This window comes from Lithobates pipiens, unplaced genomic scaffold, assembly GCF_037356315.1.
Source record: "Lithobates pipiens isolate NorthernLeopardFrog02 unplaced genomic scaffold, aLitPip1_a1.2 Scaffold_25, whole genome shotgun sequence".
Lineage (NCBI taxonomy): Eukaryota > Metazoa > Chordata > Amphibia > Anura > Ranidae > Lithobates > Lithobates pipiens.
Window position 1 is genome coordinate 9902253 of NW_027507787.1, and position 19844 is coordinate 9922096.

The following is a 19844-nucleotide window of genomic DNA, read 5'->3' on the forward strand; positions in this document are numbered from 1 at the left end:
GTAAAATAGCTGCTAGGAAACCACTGCTGAGGACAGGCAAAAAGCAGAAGAGACTTGTTTGGGCTAAAGAACACAAGGAATGGACATTAGACCAGTGGAAATCTATGCTTTGGTCTGATGAGTCCAAGTTTGAGATCTTTGGTTCCAACCACCGTGTCTTTGTGCGACGCAGAAGAGGTGAACGTATGGACTCTGCATGCCCGGTTCCCACCGTGAAGCATAGAGGAGGTGTGATGGTGTGGGGGTGCATTGCTGGTGACACTGTTGGGGATTTATTCAAAATTGAAGGCATACTGAACCAGCATGGCTACCACAGCATCTTGCAGCGGCATGCTATTCCATCCGGTTTGCTTTTAGTTGGACCATCATTTATTTTTCAACAGGACAATGAGCCCAAACACACCTCCAGGCTGTGTAAGGGCTATTTGACCAAGAAGGAGAGTGATGGGGTGCTGCCCCAGATGACCTGGCCTCCACAGTCACCGGACCTGAACCCAATCGAGATGGTTTGGGATGAGCTGGACCGCAGAGTAAAGGCAAAAGGGCCAACAAGTGCTAAGCATCTGGGAACTCCTTCAAGACTGTTGGAAAGCCATTTCAGGTGATTACCTGTTGAAGCTAATCAACAGAATGCCAAGAGTGTGCGGAGCAGTAATCAAAGCAAAAGGTGGCTACTTTGAAGAACCTAGAATATAAGACATATTTTCATATATATATATATATATATATATATATATATATTTAATAAAAAAAAAAAAAAAAAAACACAACAACCATTTCTCTGATAAATGGTACACAACATAAAATCGATGGGGAGGAATAGACCACGCAACAGAAAGTTTGACTTCTGCAGTTGGGTGGAGCGGGGCTAATGAGTAAATCACAACAATGGAGGCGGAAAGATTTAAAAGCTAATAGGTGGTTGAACCTGCCGGATCACAGCCAGACCAGAAATATCTGTATTGTATGTGCTTTTCCTTTTTTCAATTTTAAAACGAGCTGTTTATGCTATCCAGCAATTGCTGCCACTGTACAAAAGTCATAAATTTGACTCCATTTACTTTGTGCAAGTTCTTCATGATCCCCTGCAGATGTCGGCAGAGGAAGGGACAGCCCTAAGGATCAGACAGGCATGCTGCATGCACATGGACCACAAGGGGTGAGGGGTAATTTTTATAGTTGATGGCAGTCTGTTGCAATTCTCCAATCACAAACTGGATATGAGAAGGTGACCAGTAGTTGCTGCTCTAACAACAGAAACAAAAAGCTAGGTCTGGCAGGTGAAACGGCGGATATATATATATATATATATATATATATATATATATATATATATATACTATTGTATTTAACTTTATTTAGATGTTTGGAGTTATGAATTGGTGTCGGTAATCCCAATGCAACAGATTTGTATGAATAATTTAGAAGATTTAAATGCTTTCACCTACATTCTAGATCTCATAATTTCTTTTTTTTTTTCCAAATATTTTTTTATATGCTCAATATCACGGTCACATGACATTCAGGTACTTTCTTTGCACCACAATTCAAGAGTGGGTGGAGCAAGGGGAATGCTCTTTTGGCAGCGAAGGCAGAATTTGTGCTGATTCATGGCCTCTGTCATACTCCTGAGCCAACATATAAGAGCATCAATTGGGGCAGAGAGTAGGATAACAAAGTAATGTGGGGAACCTTCTAGACAAGAAACAAGAAGTGCACTATTTTCAAGCAGGGATCTTCCAGTGCATGCGCAGTGAGAATGGCAACAGAGGATACTCAGGATTGGCTGCTATTCTGTTGCCATCTGAATAAGGATGTACAGTGACATGGCAGGATCAACCAGGTATTTAGGAACAATCGCAACATGCATAATGGAAAAGGTTGTGCACATAGGTAGAGATCCTATTTTTACAGGTAATGACAAAAGACATTTTGGGTTTAATGACACTTTAACATTTGTTTACATGTCTTGCTTATATGGTTTTCTGGCTTATATGGTTTTATATGGAATCTCTAGTTTTGTGCTAACTTGATGTAGCTCGTAGAATCTGCTTATACCTTACTTCCACTTTTCTTCTTCCTGCAGAAGATGATCCACAGCCTCTTCCTCATCAATGGGTCAGGTGACATCTTTTTAGAGAAACACTGGAAGAGCGTAGTGAGTCGCTCTGTGTGCGATTATTTCTTTGAAGCTCAGGAGAAGGCAGCGGATGTGGAGAATGTTCCTCCCGTCATTCCCACCCCTCATCATTACCTTATCAGCATTTACCGAGAAAAAATGTTCTTTGTGGCAGTCATTCAGAGTGAGGTGACGCCGCTATTTGTTATTGAGTTTCTTCATCGAGTCGCAGATACATTTCAGGTAGTTACTAATGCTGCTATTTTATTTTATTGCTATAGTGAAATGGGACTTTTTCTTTTGTCTACAGTGTACCATTCTCATGAAACAGCAAGTTCCTGGTTGCTAGTTTGCTAAAATCGTGTCACAGATGTTTTTACTATTAAACAGTAAAAGAATTTCATTGCGCATCTTATGTTGGCCTTATATGCTTCCTTAAATTATGGATTTCTTTTCCAATTAACAATTCTGATGGGAATAATAAGTAAAATGTGTGTGTGTGTGTGTGTGTGTGTGTGTGTGTGTGTGTGTGTGTGTGTGTGTGAACCCAGGCTTGTCATTGGGATTTCAGTTTGGGTTCACACAGGGGCGTAGGGATTCTTGTTAGCGCAATTTGAGCCCATTAATTTTGTATGGGCTCAAATCTCACCACAAAGGTATATAATCTAAACGTATGTTTTGTAATATATTCACCATATAATTCAGTTGATTGGAATTCCTTCATGAACAAAGAAGGGCCGGTTCACACTGCGGGCGATGCGAGGCGACACCGACTTGCCTCGCCGCGACCTGCCGCGACCTCAGCGGCGATTTGCAAATGACTTCTGTACAGAAGTCAATGCAAGTCGCCCCGAGGTCGCCCAGAAGTAGTACAGGAACCTTTTTTCTAAGTCGGAGCGACTCGAGTCGCTCCTCTCAGAACGGTTCCATTGTACAGAACGGGGGCGACTTGTCAGATTGCGGCGAGGCAAGTCGTGTCGCCTCGCATCGCCCGCAGTGTGAACCGGCCCTAACTAACCGAGTAATACTCGCTCTGCTTCCATGGTCAGACACCACGGTGTGAGGTCCTGCACTGGCATCTTTTTACAGGTGCCAGTCTTTGGCCATGTTAACTGGTTAGCATGAGATGCCATCACTCTTCCATATACACAAGAGTGCAGTCATCCTGGCACACAGGCATTGTGCCGGAATGTAAAATGAGCTGTGTAAGTACAGCTCAGCATACAATCTACAGAAGACTGTGAGCAGGCAGGTAGGTTTATTTTATTGCAGCGCAGACCTTGCTTATCTTTTCTGCAATAAGAAGCTTGCCTGCTCCTTTTTTTGTTTGTTATACCTTAGTTCCGTGGTCATGTGACACTTCAGCCCCAAGTATTCCCCTACATTGTATACTTCCTGCTTTAGACCCTTCTTCAGGTGTCCATGTCACTGCCTAAGTGACATAAACAATTCCTATTAGATGGCTGGCGGCAGGATGCTCTCAGAAGAGAGCAGAACTGATGCCCTCACAGGGGGGGGGGGGGGGGGCATGGGACCCGGTGGTCTTGCGGCACAATCACAGATTAGTGATCCCCTGCACCAGAGCCAGCATCATTGAGGGACCTGGATGAGGAATTTGGCTGAGTATTGCTGGCTTCACAAGGTAAGGGGGGGGGGGGGGGGACTGTCAGGATGGAGGGAAGGTGAGATGTGAAAGTTTTATCCCGAAGTGGAGCTTTAAAAGAAATTCAAGCTGGACTGTTTATAAAGCTTTGTTCCACAATTACATTGCACTTTGCTCCATTTTGCCACTCAAATTTTCATTGGTTCAATAATATGAACCTGCACTTTGCACATGCAGGACTGAGCAACAGATTTACTTAAATCCTAACTAAAACCAAGAACAAACATTTAATATATTGTAGCTTTACCAGCCCTTAGGTGTGGTGGCTGCATTCCTTTTTTTAATTTTTTTTTTTTTTTTTTAAGGGTAAGAACATTTTTAACAACTACAGAAATAACTGCTTAGCTTAGCAGAAATGCATGCATGTCCTTGTCACTTCCAGTGAGCTGCAAAGATCGCAATACAACGTTATCTTTTTTTTGTAAACTAATAATCCTATCAACTACCATATAATGGAGATAAACCAGGGCCTGGCAAATTTTCTTTGAATCTAGGAGCCAGCTAAAAAGGTTAGGAGACAGTTGTTTTTTTTTTGTTTTTTTTTTTTTTTTACCACTTGCCTACTGGGCACTTTTATCCCCTTCCTGCCCAGGCCAATTGTCTGCTTTCAGGGTTGTCACACTTTAAATGACAGTGGAGCGGTCATGCAGCACTGTACCCATATAAAAATTGTATAACTTGTTTCACACAAATAGAGCTTTCTTTTGTTGGTATTTTAATCACAATTTTTTTTTTTCTGCTAAATAAATGAAAAAAGACTGAAAATTTTGAAAAATAAACTTTTTTTCTTCATCACTTTTATACAATTTTGCAAAGAAGTAATTTTTCTGATGGGGCAGCACTGATGGTCACTTACAAGGGCTGCACTGGTGATCAGTGCCCTGATTATCAGTGTAAAATGTCCTCTCACTGGATAGCTGGTTATCTGCTTTCCTTTCCTCATGCTGAGGAAAGGATTGCCAATAACTGGCATTTGTTTAAATGTGACCAGCTGTGATTGGACACAGCTGATCACATGGTAAAGGGCAGCTGCGATTGGCCTTTTACTGCAATTTGTGATCAGCTTACAATGAGCATCCCAGGGGTGCGAGGTTCTGGGAAAACCGAAATAGACACCCTCCCAGAACTGTACGACTACGCAATTGCCCTCTTTCGGCTATTGTGCAGACGGCAAGTGGGAGGCAAATGCAGACAGCTAAAAAAAAGCCCAGGTGCCAGGACACAATTTCTAGTAGTGATGGCACCGGGGGTTTGTCGAGCCCTGAGATAAACAAAGACAGACATGTTTAAAGTTCAGTATGTGTGGCAATTGTGACTCCCTCTATAGATAGGGGAGTAGTGGAAGAGTGAGCGTAGCCATCCAGCGAAGGAAGTTTGTTATTTACAGAATTAGCAGGTGAAAATAAAGGAAAGCTGACTGGATAAAAAAAAAAAAAAGCAATGCAGCCACCACCACAAGGACTGGTAAGCTGAAATATATTACATTTTTGATTTTGTTTTAGATGCTGCAAATATCTGTCCGGTTTAATTTTATCTGTGAACTCACTAGGGAGATTTTCCCTCACTCCCGGTTACTAAACTCCCATGAAATAGAGGGTGCAGCTGTCACCGGAACAACAATAAAAATATTGTCAGGGGTTATAACCCTTCTTCATGCTACTAAAAATGTTTTTTTTGTCCTCGTCTGTATTCACATTGGATAGATTTCCCATCACTGCTTGTCCTGACAAGATGGAACAAGTGGTGATACAAAATGGGACAATTGCACTTTAAAGCACAATTTGTAATAACCACGAAAGTGGAAAAAATATCAGACTGGCAATCTTTTGCAAAATACGTTTTTTATCTAGCAATTATTTTCAGTTTTAATACAATGAAAATGATTAGATACTTTGCCCAGAGAAGCTTAAACCATGAAAAAAGAGCCAACTACCAGTTCAACCTTTGTAATGAGATACTCAACTGTTAGCACCCAAGCTAGATCTGCTGGGTACAGTGTGAGCACAGTTTGTGATGTTCTGTCATTGTTAACTATCATGATATCAGTCACATGCACTTGTCTTGTTTCTATAAATGTCTGCCAGGATTATTTTGGGGAGTGCTCAGAGACCTGCTTGAAGGATAATGTGGTCATTGTGTACGAGCTGCTGGAAGAGATGTTGGATAATGGATTTCCATTGGCAACCGAGTCAAATATCTTGAAGGAGTTGATCAAACCTCCAACAATCCTGAGATCTGTAGTGAACTCGCTCACAGGTTTGTAACACACCCATTCACGTTTTCTCAGTCACATTACGAAAATCTTTTATTTCATCAGAGATAAGTCCTCAGAACATTTATGTATATTTAATTGGCTGGTTTATGTAAACCAGCTTTATACTACAATGATTTGGGCATGTATCAGAACGGAATATATTTACAATAAAAGTGATAAAGTGGGGAGCCATGTTTTCTAATGTGCAGCTGACTCCCTGTGTTGTTTGGCTCCTAAAGGAAAAAAAATTAGATGAGATTTATACAGCTCAGCAGGTTGGTGACCTGACTTCTACTGTGATTAAGGAGCTCCGCTTGGTCACCCACCTGTGACTGGACAGTGAATGAGCAGTGGATAATAATAGATCACCCCTCTGTTCTTTCATCTGTTAACATGTTCCTTTTTAGCACCCGATTGGCTGCCTCTATCAGAGTGTACCTGTACAGGGGATGATTTAAAGTTCTATTTCCATAGTTCCGTTAGTTTCCTTTCAAAATAAATTGAATAAAGGCTTAGTGTAATACATAAATGCATTCTGGGTGGTCGTTTTTTTCTTATCTGCCTGGAGTTTAACTTTTATATTGCCTTGGTCTAAACCAGGGGTGTCCAACCCGTGGGCGCATGTGGCTCAAAAGAGCTCGGCATGCGGCCTCGGCATGTTTGGAAGGAGGCTTTGCAAGCATGAAGGCCATGGCGGCCGGAAGGGACAAGCTAAGCACTGTCGGGTATAGAGGGGCACTGGGGATGCTGTGCAAGCATAGCAGCGGCCAGCACTGAGAATACAGGCACGCCTGCCATTTTTGTAATCGCAGCAGCAGTAGTGAATGAATACCGTAACTCTTGATACTCCCAGGCAAGTAAAAGCTGGATGGCTGTATCTAGGGGGGTTCTGGGTTTGGCTGCACATAGCGCTGTATGGGGAGGTTGTGGGCAGGAGGCTTTGGGGGGGAGGGAACTGAAATCTAAGGGGGGGGTGCAGCCCACCCCAGCACCCCTATAGATACAGCTATATGGCTGTATGTTGCCTTCTTTTACTTTTGTAATAACAATATTACAATAAAAATTCACGTTTTATTACTCGGGTACATTATCTGTATCAGGGATAGTTAACTTGTGATCTGCCCAACTTTCTCTTTCGTTCATTGACGGACACAACTCCATTAATTTTGACCGTAGGGTTATTACGCCACCTTCAGGAGAGGACTAGGCAGAACATGTAAAAAACAGAACTGTACAGTTCCACCCAGGAGGTGGTCCCTCTGGCAATACCCCCTCAGCCTGCTTCCTGCAGCTCAGTTTTTTTTTTTCTGCCTAGTGAAGGAGAAGGACCTAGGCTCCCTGCGGGACCATCAGTCCTGGGGGTTTTTTCTGGATTTTTGCCTTTTGCGCAAGATATTGATCCTGTGATCTTCTATCAATGGCTGGCTGGGTGACAGGCTGGATAATATAGTTCCTTGTAGTCTCCCCAGCCTGGCCATCAAGCATGTGCGGGCCCTAGCTACGCGATGGGTCGGCCACGGCATGCCCCTCAGGCTCCAGGGACGGCTGGTGAGTGCAATGCTCCGGGGCACACGTATGACCGGACTATGGATGTCTTTGTCACAGTGTGCCATGGCCCCCAGCCACCCCATACTGCTCAGGAGTGGGTCTGTGATGGGATGCCTCCAGCTCGTCCAGACGGTAAGTACAGCTTTCCATAGAACAGCTGGGCATTCCCTGGGAGGTCGATTAGGGGGTCCCTCTTCTCCCTTTCCTCTCTCCCTGTCCCTGTTTTCCCTCCCCCTTCCCCCCGCGGGGGATGCTGCATGACTGGGCTTTAGAGCGGTGTGTGTACCTGGGCCGGGGGTCCTCTGGGAGGCATGGATCCTTAATTGGGGGCTGGGATGGCTGTCTGTGTCCCTGTGTTGGCAGATTCAGATGAGCCAGTCAGTAAGGGACTCCCTGCTCTGGTGGCTGAGGTCCCTGGCACTTCGGTCTGGGAATTTGTTCCTACCTATACATTGGACAGTGATCACAATGGACACCAGCCTGACCGGCTCGGGTGGAGTACTGTGGGTACAGTCGACCCAGGGCCTCTGATCAGGGGAGGAAACCAAGTTGCTGATCAATGTGCTCAAGCTACAAGCGACCAGGCTATGCCTCTCCACATGGTCAATGAGACTTCAAGGGTGTCCGATCAGGATCCAGTCGAACAACGCCACGGCGGGGGCATATCTTAATCATCAAGGAGGAACAAGAAGCTCGGCTGCCACACGGGAGCTCACTCACATCCTTCAGTGGGCAGAGCGACATATACCGGCCCTGTCGGCCATTTATATCCCGGGAGTGGAAAACTGACAGGCAAACTACCTTAAGTCGCCCGGTGCTGGACCCAGGAGAATGGGCGCTGCATCCGGAGGTGTTCAGGTTACATGGATCTCCTGGCTTCCCGTCTCAATTGAAAAGTGCAGAGATTCGTGTCCAGGACAAGGGATCCTTAAGCAGACGTGTCAGATGCGCTGGTGGCTCCGTGGGGTCAGTACCGACTGATCTATACCTTTCCTCCGCTAAACCTACTACCACGTCTGCTCCGCAGGGTGGAGGCTGAGGGCATTCCAGTAACTCTGATTGCCCCATATTGGCCTTGGCGTCCCTGGTACGCTGACCTAGTGCGCCTGGTGGCGGACGCCCCCTGGCGACTGCCGTTATGAGAGGAACTTCTCAAGGTCCTATTCTCCATCCTGCTTTACCATCGCTGGTTTTAATGGCATGGCTGTTGAGAGCCAGGTGCTAAGGAACCGGGGCCTAGGGTCAGTGGTAGAGTTCAGAACTATCTGGAGGACAATATACAGCCACTCATGACACAACTAGGGGCTAGGTGCGCGGCATGGCGATCTCTCCCTTTGTCCCCAGTGGGCAGAGTCAATTTGTTAAAAATGATCTATCTCCCCAAGTACCTGTATTTCTTTCGTAATACCCCCATCCACATCCCCAGGACTTTTTTCAAGAGACTGGAGAGTCTGTTGATATCCTTTGTCTGGGCTGGGAGACCCCCCAGGGTAGCTAAGCAGATACTATATCTCCCACTATCGGGGGGGGGGGGGGCCTGGCACTCCCAAACTTTCAGATCTACTACTGGGCGGCCGTTTTGGTCACAATTCGGTGGTGGTTCTCCCAGCCCACACAGAACCCGGCGGTCACCCTGGAGGCAGCCATCCTTGGCTCCTATGCAGCTCTGAGCAACCTACCATTTCGGGGGCTTAGAGCGAGCTCTTCCATGACGGGCTTGATGCGTACCACGGTGAGGGTCTGGCGGGAGGCAAGGAGGAGCTATGGAAAGCCCAATCACATCTCCCCACATATGCCCCTATGGGGCAACCCCATGCTCCCTCACCTGAATAGTATCCCAGACCCTTCTCTGTGGGCGAAAAGAGGAATCGTCACTTTAAAGCACATAGTTCATCAGGGTAGGCTAATGACTTTCCAAGAACTGAGACCTACATATGGGCTTCCAATTTCTTTCCAGTTCAGATATTGGCAACTGAAGCATGCCTTTGGGGCTCAGTTTCCTGCCCCTCTGACTCTGGAATCGGACTCCATTGAACGCCTACTGACTTCCAGAGTGATGGGGAGAACCCTGTCGACCTTATATCTTTACCTAACGGTGGAACATGATACTAGTTTGACCAAAACCCGGGAGAAGTGGAGTTCGGACATTCCGTCCCTAGGGGAGGAGGAATGGGAGGAGTGCCTGACTTCTTACATTCCAACAATGATAGCCGCGAAAGACAGGTTTATACAATTTAAATTCCTGCATAGGGCCTACTTCACCCCGCAGAGGCTGGCACGGATTTACCCCCAAAGAGACCCTAATTGTCAAAGGTGTAAACAGGAGGAGGGCACTTTCTGGCACATGGTCTGGTCATGTCCCAAAATCCAGCCCTACTGGGAGGAAGTGGTTTCTACGCTGAATGCTGTGACCGGGTCGAACCTCCAGGTCGACCCTCAAACCCTACTATTGAGCCATTTGGCAGACGTTGAGGGGGACAGGTACTGTAAACTGTGCCTTACCTTCGCATTGTATTATGCCAGACGCGAGATTCTATTGAAATGGAAACTCGAAGACCCCCCTACCCCTGCCTTGTGGAGGAAATCAGTGAACCTGGTGCTCCCCCTGTATAAGTTGACCTATGAAAGCAGACAATGTCCGGGGAAATTTGATAAAATTTGGTCATCCTGGATAGATGCGTCCGCTGATCTTGGTTCCCCCTCCCCCTAACTTTGAGTTGAGCTGAGACGGTGGTGATCCCCCCCCCCCCGGTTGACCGCCCTGTCCTCTCTCTCCCGACCATTTCCTCCCTGGCCCACCCCCTTCCGCGGGCTTGCGCGGATGTCAGGTACCTGTATGATGGCTGTGAAGTTCCGCTGGGGATGTCCTGTATTTATGATAGAGTAATGGATGCTCCTGTTATCTGTACTGCTGGATTATTGATTTAAGAATGGTTACTGGATGAAGGTGTTTTTTTCTTTTTTCCTTTCTACATCTGTGTACTATTGGATCTACTGTACTTTGCAATGTAATGCTGATTTGTCTAATAAAATTTTCTGTCAAAAAAAGGAACCGGGGCCTATCGGACTCGGTGATTTCAACTATGTTGAGAGCACGGAAATCTTCTTCTCAGAGGATCATCAGAGGATCATCGTACCTGGAAGGCCTACATCTCTGTGTGAGGAGAAAGGGTGGCGTCCATGCTTCTATTCCATATTCAGGATCTTGCTGTTTCTACAGCGAGGAATAGACCAGAAATTGGCTTTGAGCACCATTAAAGGACATATATCAGCCTTGGCTGTCTCTCTTTTTTTTTTTTTTTTTTTTTTTTTTTTTCAGTGACCCCTGGCGTCTCGCTCTCTAGTGAGCACCTTTGTTCAGGGGGGTTCGGCATGTAGTTCCTCCGGTGCGTCCACCGTTACCCCCGTGGGATCTGAACCTGGTGTTATGTGCGCTTCAGAAACCACCGTTTGAGAACATCAGAGAAATTCCCTTGTTGACTCTTTCCCAGAAAGTGGTCTTTCTTGTGGCCATTACATCGGCCAAGAGGGTTTGGGGAACACTGGCGGCCTTGTCCTGCAAGTTGCTGGTTATCCATAAGGATAAGGCAGTGTTGCGTCCGCAACCTTCTTTTCTGCCGAAGGTGGTTTTGGCTTTCGACATCAATGAAGACATTGTGTTACCATCTTTGTGTCCTAAACCGACTCCTCCTAAGGAGGTGGCCCTCCATTCCCTGGACATGGTCCAGGCTCTGAGGGTATATCTGTCTGCCACGGCTCCCTTTCGGAAGTCAGACTCTGTTTGTTTCGGTAGCTGGTCCAAAAAAAAGGCATGGCTGTCTCGTCGGCCACCATTTCCAGGTGGATCAGACAGATTGTGGTTCAGGCCTACACCTTGAAGGGGCAGGTGCCCCCCTTTCCGGTCACGGGCCATTCCACCAGGGCAGTTGGAACCTCTTAAGCCTTCCCACATCAAGCTTCTGTCGTCTGTCGCTCAAGTGTGTAAAGCAGTGACTTTGTCGTCTGTTCACACCTTTACAAAATTCTACAAGGTAGAAGTCAGTGCATCGGCTGATGCCTGTTTTGGCCACAAAGTTTTGCAGGCGGCCGTGTAACTTGTAATTGCACCTGTTTCTTTGACAAGAAACCGTTACCTTTTAAGTAAAATGCACTGTTGCATTGTTACTGCAAGTTCTGATGTGGTTATATAAGGTGGTGACTCCCCTGTTAGGGAGCACTCCTGTTTTTGTGGGTGAAGTTTTTATGCTGTTTTCCACCCCTCGTTTTGACACGGCTTGGGGACGTCCCGATGGTCTAAAGGAGCTGTGTCAGTCAGTGAACGTAAGAGAAAATAGGATTTTTGTACTCACTGTAAAATCCTTTTCTCTGTAGTTCACTGACTGACACAGCACCCTCCCCTCCCATTGTTTACGTTATACTGCTTGTTGACGTAATGAAGCTGCAGGATGCAGACTAGGCGGTTGTTACTAAAGGGACCGTCCCTTGGGTGGAACTAGAAAGTTCTGTTTTTAGTACATGTTAACATGTTGTGCCTAGTCCTCTCCTGAATGTGCCATAACAACCCAATTGTCTAAAGTAAAGGAGCTGTGTCAGTCAGTGAACTATAGAGAAAAGGATTTTACGATGAGTGCAAAAATCCTATTTTTTCCAACGACCCGTAGCGTCTCACTCATTAGTGAGCACCTTTGTGCAAGTCAACATGTAGTCCCTCCGTTGCGACCACCCCTACCTCCATGGGATCTGAACCTGGTACTATCGGTGCTGAAGAAGCCACCGTTTGAGAACTTCAGGGAAATTCCCTTTGTTGATGCTTTCTCAGAAAGTGGTCTTCCTAGTGGCTATTATATCTGCCAGGAGGGTTTCTGAGCTGGCGGCCTTGTCCTGCAAGTCCTGCAAAGTATCTGCTTATCCTCAAGGATAAGGGGGTGTTGCGTCCACAACCTTCTTTTCTGCCGAAGGTGGTTTCGGCTTTCCGTCTCAATGAGGACATTGTGTTACCATCTTTGTGTCCTAAACCGACACACCCTAAAGAGGTGGCCCTCCATTCCCTGGATGTGGTCCGGGCACTAAGGGTATATCTCTCAGCCACGGCTCCCTTCCGGAAGTCAGATTCTCTGTTCGTTTCAGTAGCTGGTCTGATAAAAGGGCTAGCGGTCTTGTCGACCACCATCTCACGGTGGATTAGACAGATCGTGGTCCAGGCTTGTGCCCTGAAGGGGTACTCCTGTCACGGCCCATTCCACCAGGGCAATTGGGACCTCTTGGGCCTTCCGACATCAAGTGTCAGTCTCCCAGATGTGTAAGGCGGCGACTTGGTCATCCGTTCACACTTTAACAAAGTTCTACAAAGTTGATGTAAGCGCATCTTCTGATGTCTGCTTTGGCCGCAAAGTTTTGCAGGCAGCCGTGTAATGTTGCAATTTACACTCTTTCTTCTTGTTAGAGAAAGTTACATTTTGACTGTCAATGCATCTGATGCGGTTGGTTCAGATGGTGACTCCTCTGTTGGGGAGCACCTCTGGTTGTGGGTGAAGTTATGTTTGCTGTTCCCACCCCTTGTTATGACACTGCTTGGGGACGTCACTATGGTCAAGATTAATGGAGCTGTGTCCATCAATGAACGAAAGAGAAAATAGGATTTTTGTACTCACCGTAAAATCCTTTTCTCTGAAGTTAATTGACGGACACAGCACCCTCCCCTCCTATTAGTTTACTTTATACTGCTAGTTGACGTACTGAGCTGCAGGAAGCAGGCTGAGGGGTATTGCCAGAGAGACCACCCCTTGGGCGGATCTGTACAGTTCTGTTTTTTTTCACATGTATTACATGTTCTGCCTAGTCCTCTCCTGAAGGTGGCGTAATAACCCTACGGTCAAGATTAATGGAGCTGTGTCTGTCAATGAACTTCAGAGAAAAGGATTTTACGGTGAGTACAAAAATCCTATTTTTTTCTGCTCATCAGCGCTCTTTATTGTTCGTGTATTTTTATGTGCGGCCCAAGATAATTCCTCTTCTTCCAATAAGGCCCGGTAAGGTCAAAAGGTTTGACACCCCTGATCTAAACGTTCAACTAAAAATAGATTACTCAAAGCCGTATAAATGTTTGTTCTCTTGTTTTCTGTGCAGCTAGAGGTCATTTTTATAGGCACGTTAAATTATTATTATTTTTTTTTTACATTTTACTAGCATTGCCGTCACAAAAGTGGCTTGTGATAACTGAAAGGAGTGATTTGTTTTCTATATTCCTTTAAGGCTGGGTTCACACTGTAGCGCACTCCAGTAGGAGTCCGGTGCATCCTCATTCACTGTTTCAGGTCTGATTTCAGTCCGAATTTTGGGCTAAATTCGGGCCTGAAACTAACCAAAAGAAGCACATCGCTCCTGTGCAATTCGTACCAAAGCCGCTGTGGAGATGTGTGAATTGGCTCCATAGAGAGCCAGTCACAATCTCCTGCTATGCAAATTGGATGCGGGGAAACCTGCATGTAATTTGCAACAGTGTGAACCCAGCCTTGCGTGTTTGTCTCGACCAAAAACAAACCTGTTCAGTATATCTTTGCAATGCATGCACAATTCCCCATGTCACAGAAAGATATCTGATTATCTGCCAAAAATCCAGTGTGCTTCTTCCACTGCTGCACTGACCTCCTGAGCAGTGTTATCAGCTCTGCCTGTGCGCGTCATGGACGTTAACCCCCACCCTCCCCTTTAGGCCCATAACATAAGGGGGGAGTTAGGAGCTTGATCAGTGGTTGCTTTTCTGTACTTGCATTGTTTTAAATGGGCAAAACATTTAAAAAAAGCACATGCATTGTAGACATGTACAACATCTTTGTTTTTTGTTTTGTTTCTTTTTTGCATTGAGTAATAAGTGGATCATAAATAAGCTTGACGACAATCATTTTACAGTTAAAGTAAAAAGTTTACATGAGGAAATCGGTTCATCCGGTTCTGTTTTCCACATATAGAGGTCAATATCAAAAGAAATCTTCCTGCCTGCAAACAATGGAGTCTTATATAAAAATATAATATATATAATATAATATTTTTAAAGATACACACATGAAAGGGATCAATGTAAATATCACTATGTGTTTAAAAATAAATAAAAAATACAGTCAATATATAGAGAGCAGCCATATTTCCCCAATACATACATTGACAGTGCATCCTGATTAGTGGTGATGCACATTGACTGACTGTACTTTTTTACGACTATTTGTATCTGGGATTTTATCTTGGCAGTATAATAGAGATGGAGGGGACAAAATGACCAGTCTGTGTGTCAGTCATGGATATTTTTTGCATTTAAAGCAATTATGTAGGTTTAAAATTTAAAAATACAAAAGTTCTCTGCAAAGAAAATAATGCTTACATGTCCTGCTGTCTGTTGTTTAAAAGTTGGCCATACACTAGCAGATTTTTAAACGATCGGTCATACAAACCTAATACATAAGTTCTCAGTACATTTGACAGTTTGACAAATGTCAATCAAGTGTACTTCAACATTTTTTTTTTTTTTTTTTTTTACTTTTAATATTTGATTTTGGGATGAATGGATTTTACTGATTGAAACCCTTACTCTGTTAGAAATGTATTAATTAGAAAAAAACATTTCCATCTTTTTCCTTTCAAATTTTCTTATTCCTGTAGTTGAAAACAAATGCCAATTTGAGCCAACTAATGATTAGAAAATCAAGCAAACATTTCAAATTAAATTCTGTTTGTGTATAGCCAGCTTAAAGATGAGCTCCAGTCATTTTTGTGTTTAAGTCAGCATATACATAAACTGTAGCTGCTGACTTTTAATAAATGCACTTTCATCTGTCCCAGGATCCAGCGATGTCCTCACCCAGGCCATCACTTCCCTCGGTCTTCTGTTCCTGGTGCCAGCATCTCAACTATGGGCACCCGGCTGTGACAGCTTGTGGCTTCAAAAGCCCGATTCCCACTGTGCATGCCTAAGCCATGCCGCACATTTTGAATGATCCCGCAGTCTTCTGGGACCTGTGATGTGTCCCAGATGACTGCGGGAAGGAAGAGAAATTGAGCGATCCGAGTGGAAGCAGGTACCTGTCTAAACCAGGTACCTCTCCAAAAAAAAACAATTGCCATAAGGAATAGAAGAGGAGGCCTTAAAGCAGAACTTCTCCTTTTGGTTGGAGCTCCACTTTAAACTTTCTGAGAGATCTTCAGCATCTGACACCTCTGGATGTCTAGTTCCATCAGTCGGCCCTGCATCATTACAAGACACAACAGTGACTTGGAAGCCAGTGGATGGTACCAAAGCACTCAGTGGGGACAACCCATCCATCACACCTGGAAGGGTTGTTCACTGAAGACTCTTGAATGGGCTTAGCTCTTCAAGAGCAAAGATCAATGGCATTGGCAGTGGGATGGCAAAGTATTATTTTCCTTGCAGGGAGCATCATTTTAACGTTTTTATATTCCGTTTTAATTTTTAAGTAGCAACAGTGTTTATATTGGGCATGATTATAGTAAGCATGTAAAACATGGAAGTCATACCAAAAATGTAAATTCATGCTTACTGACCATACACTAAGCTTCCCTTTTTAATGTAGCTGTGTGACCTCTGTTCAGTAGATTGCTCACATAATCTGTAGATAATAGCTGTGAGCTGGAACAGTTTGTATGTGGAAAGGTTAAAGGTAAGCCGTGACAAAGCAGAATGCTGTTTGCTGCAGTGATGAGATCTACGTGGCATGAACAGATGCATTACCATGAAGTGTGCTCAGTAGTGTTATGAAATAGCAGCATGTTTCTGTTCCACTATTGTTGTCACAAGTTATAGTTTTTGATTTTTTTTTTTAACATCAATAAATGTGACTATGGAAGTACTCATACTGGTCTGTGGCAGCCCCAGCCATGAAAGGTAAACCACAGATTGTGAGGTCTGTTATTTTACCACTTTTACTGATTATTGTACTTCTTTTAAGGGAAGTCATTAAGTATTTTCAGTTGTTGTTTTAAAATGGACCCACTGAATAAATATTATCCGTAAAAAAGCATAAAACAAAATTAAAAAAAATACCCACCTCTCGCTTCAGCTTCCAGCATGCTCACCTATTTGAAAGAGACGCCTTTTGGCCTTCTCACTTGGTCTTGGGAAAGCTGAGGATATGAAATCTCCCATGTATGTACATCTGCACTATACTATAATGCCCTCTCTGTAAATCTAGAATTCTCAGACCTCCAAAGATCTTGCAGTGATGCCCAGTGACATTATCAACGCCTATAGGAAACGGTGGTAAACCAGGGAGTATTTTTAAAGCCCGACTCCAGACATTTAAAAATAAAAAGTTAATTGCTCGTTAATGTCTGGAGAAACCATAAAAGGAAATTAATATTTAAGCGATCCTCCCTGCCGTTTCTGCACCCCTGCACTCTGGGTCTAGGGCAGTGTTTTTCTAGATGCCCCAAAAGATCACGTTTTCAGGCTTTCTATTAATTTGCACAGGTAATTTTGATCATTTTCACTACCTTAGTAATTACCGCAGCTGTTTCATCTGAGGGAAAACCAGATCTGTTGGGGTGCCTTGAGGTTTGCAGTTGAGAAACGCCGGTCTAGGGTCTTGACATCATCAAGACCAGAGCAGGGTCTATAAGCTGGACAGCCCCATTTTCAAGCATTTTAATTTTTTTGCTTTGTTTTTTTTTTTTGGGGGGGGGGGGGGGGGTTTGAGCCTAAGGCCGAGTACACACGGGCGGACTGTCTGACGGACTTGGTCCGCTGAAACGTGTTTCAGCGGACAATCTGCTCGTGTGTGGGCTTCAGCGGACTTTTTCAGCGGACAGTCTGGCGGACTAAGTCTTTCGGAATTTCCGTAATATTGTCCGTCCAACTTTGGTTTCAGCGGACAGTCCGCTCGTGTGTAGGCTAGTTCGGACTAAGTATGGCGCATGCTCAGAAAGGATTTACACGGCCGAAGGTTGCATTGCAGTGTATTGGACGTCGTATTTCTAGTCCCGTCGTACGTGCCGTACACGTCATCGCGCAAGCTTTCAGCGGACTGTCTGTTCGTCGTGTGTGGTCAAGTCCGTTAATTCAAAAGTAGGACGGACTGTCTGTCGGATTGTCTGACGGACTTAGTTGGACGGATAGTCCGCCCGTGTGTACGCGGCCTAACTCCAAACAGAAAAAAAAGTATGCATTTTATTAATCGGGAGCTGCAAGATTAGCTTGTTTTTTTTTGTTTTTTTTAATACAAGATCTACTTGAACTTTGAAAATTGGTGGTTTATTAATGTTTGGTCTGCTATAATTCTTTTAAATCCGAGGATCCACAATTACACAGTATTTTTCCTCTTATTTCACAGGGAGTAGCAATATGGGAGAAACGCTACCCAGTGGACAACTGTCTAATATCCCATGGAGAAGGGCTGCAGTCAAGTACACCAACAATGAGGCCTATTTTGATGTCATTGAGGAAGTAGATGCAATCATAGACAAATCTGGTAAAAAGACCTGTTGTGTATTTAAAACCTGTCACTGTTTTAGGGGCATGTAAGTTTAAATCTGGTAATGGGTAAAGGATCTTGCGAGCTATTGGCAATAGCCACTTCGGAAATGTTTATATATATATATATATATATAAAATATATATTCTATATATTATGCAATAATTTACCAGCTGCTGGCACTGTTCACATTCCCATATATATATATATATATATATATATATATATATATATATATATATATATATATATATAATGTGCTAGATAATTAATAAGACCAATGTGCTCTGCAAACAAATATTTCCTGTGAATTTGTGCAATAATAAATATCCAGTGCTCAATATTAATTGACAAAATGTGTAGTACAATATGATTCCATTCCATACATGCATATAGTGCTAATGTGCTAACAACATATACAATAGATATAATTACACAATTTGCAAACTTATTTTATGTTCGATCCCATATGTGCACTAAAGTGCTCAATAATAAAGTTCATCAATCGATATCCTTAAAGTGGAGGTCCACCCACCACTTCAAAAATTAAAAGCCAGCAGCTGCACATACAGATGTGCCTGCAGGTGGCCAGATCAGTACGGCGTACGGACCTGATTTCTCCCTCTCCTATAAGCTTATGGTCCCTTCAATGACCATAAGCTTATAATCAGAATTGTGCAGCAGACTTTGCTGAATAATTCTATAACTATGATCAGCGGATTACAACCTGCTGATCAGAGTTATTAACCCCTAATGTGACCGTCCCCGCCCACACCGCCGCCTCTCTGTCCCCTGCCTCTCCACCCTCGGTGTACCCTTTCATCTGAAAACTGCCCCCACTCTCATTTCCTATCCCCTTTACCCCCTTCTCCCCCCCCAGCACTAATTACCCCCTCTACCCGATCCGACCCCCCCGGGGGGCACGCATACCTGCTTCCCGCAGCCACCATCATTAGTCGACATCTCTCCTCTTCCACTCCTGCTGGCTTCAGGTGCTGCTTAAGGGTGGGGGGGGCCCACATGTGTCCACCTGCCAGTCAGATCACCTCCCCAACTGCCTCCGCACTCCCAATCTGTGGCTGCTCCGAGTGGCATCTCTCCTTCCCTTCCCCCACCTGCAGCTTCTCCCTGCACAGATCTCCATGATCTGCCAGGCTGGGGCTCTTTAGTAAACATGTTTACTAAGCTCCCCCTGTAGAAGAGAGGGTGCATGCAGCGATCACTGCTATGTGCCCACTGACAGTTGATACGTTGTAACACCCGCAGTTACAATATATCAGACTGTCATTTTCTGAATGAATGGAATCTCTATACAGATTCTCATTCATTCAAGTAAAGTGATACAGAGAAAAGGGACTATCTGCAGTCCCTTTCTCTGTCTCAAAAAAAGAGATATGGGGGTCTCTTCAGACATCTGATATCTCACCAAAGACCCCCTCCCCCACAATTTTTTTTTAAATGACTATTAAAAAAAAAAAAAAAAAAAAGTAAATTAAAAAATGGATTGGCCAGGAGGAGAACCCGGAGGACGATCTTGAATATTAATTCGCTATTGTCACAACTTACAAGTGGGTGGGTTCAGGGTGCAATGCTATGCGCCCGAGCCCAACCCTTTTTAAGCCAATTAAAGCCTCTGACTCTAATCATGTGGCTTGAAAAAAACAACAACTTGTACAATGAGTATGAGTCTGGCGCCCTGCAGGGGAGCAGCACACCTAATAGACCGGCTGCTCCTGGTAAGACCCATTTCACTTGGAGCAGACTGAAAAGCAGATCCGCCCT

The 19844-nt window shown here is 44.5% G+C and overlaps 1 protein-coding gene across 1 annotated transcript in view; it reads left to right on the top strand.

Moving 5' to 3' along the window:
• The window catches only part of AP3M1 (adaptor related protein complex 3 subunit mu 1), an 83773-nt gene that overhangs the window by 34853 nt on the left and 29076 nt on the right, over positions 1-19844 (top strand). Inside the window, exons 2-4 of the mRNA XM_077454042.1 lie at positions 2087-2362; positions 5867-6038; positions 17922-18059. Of these exons, the coding sequence (XP_077310168.1) occupies positions 2090-2362; positions 5867-6038; positions 17922-18059 (583 nt within the window). The 5' untranslated portion in view covers positions 2087-2089. The remainder of the gene's footprint in view (positions 1-2086; positions 2363-5866; positions 6039-17921; positions 18060-19844) is intronic.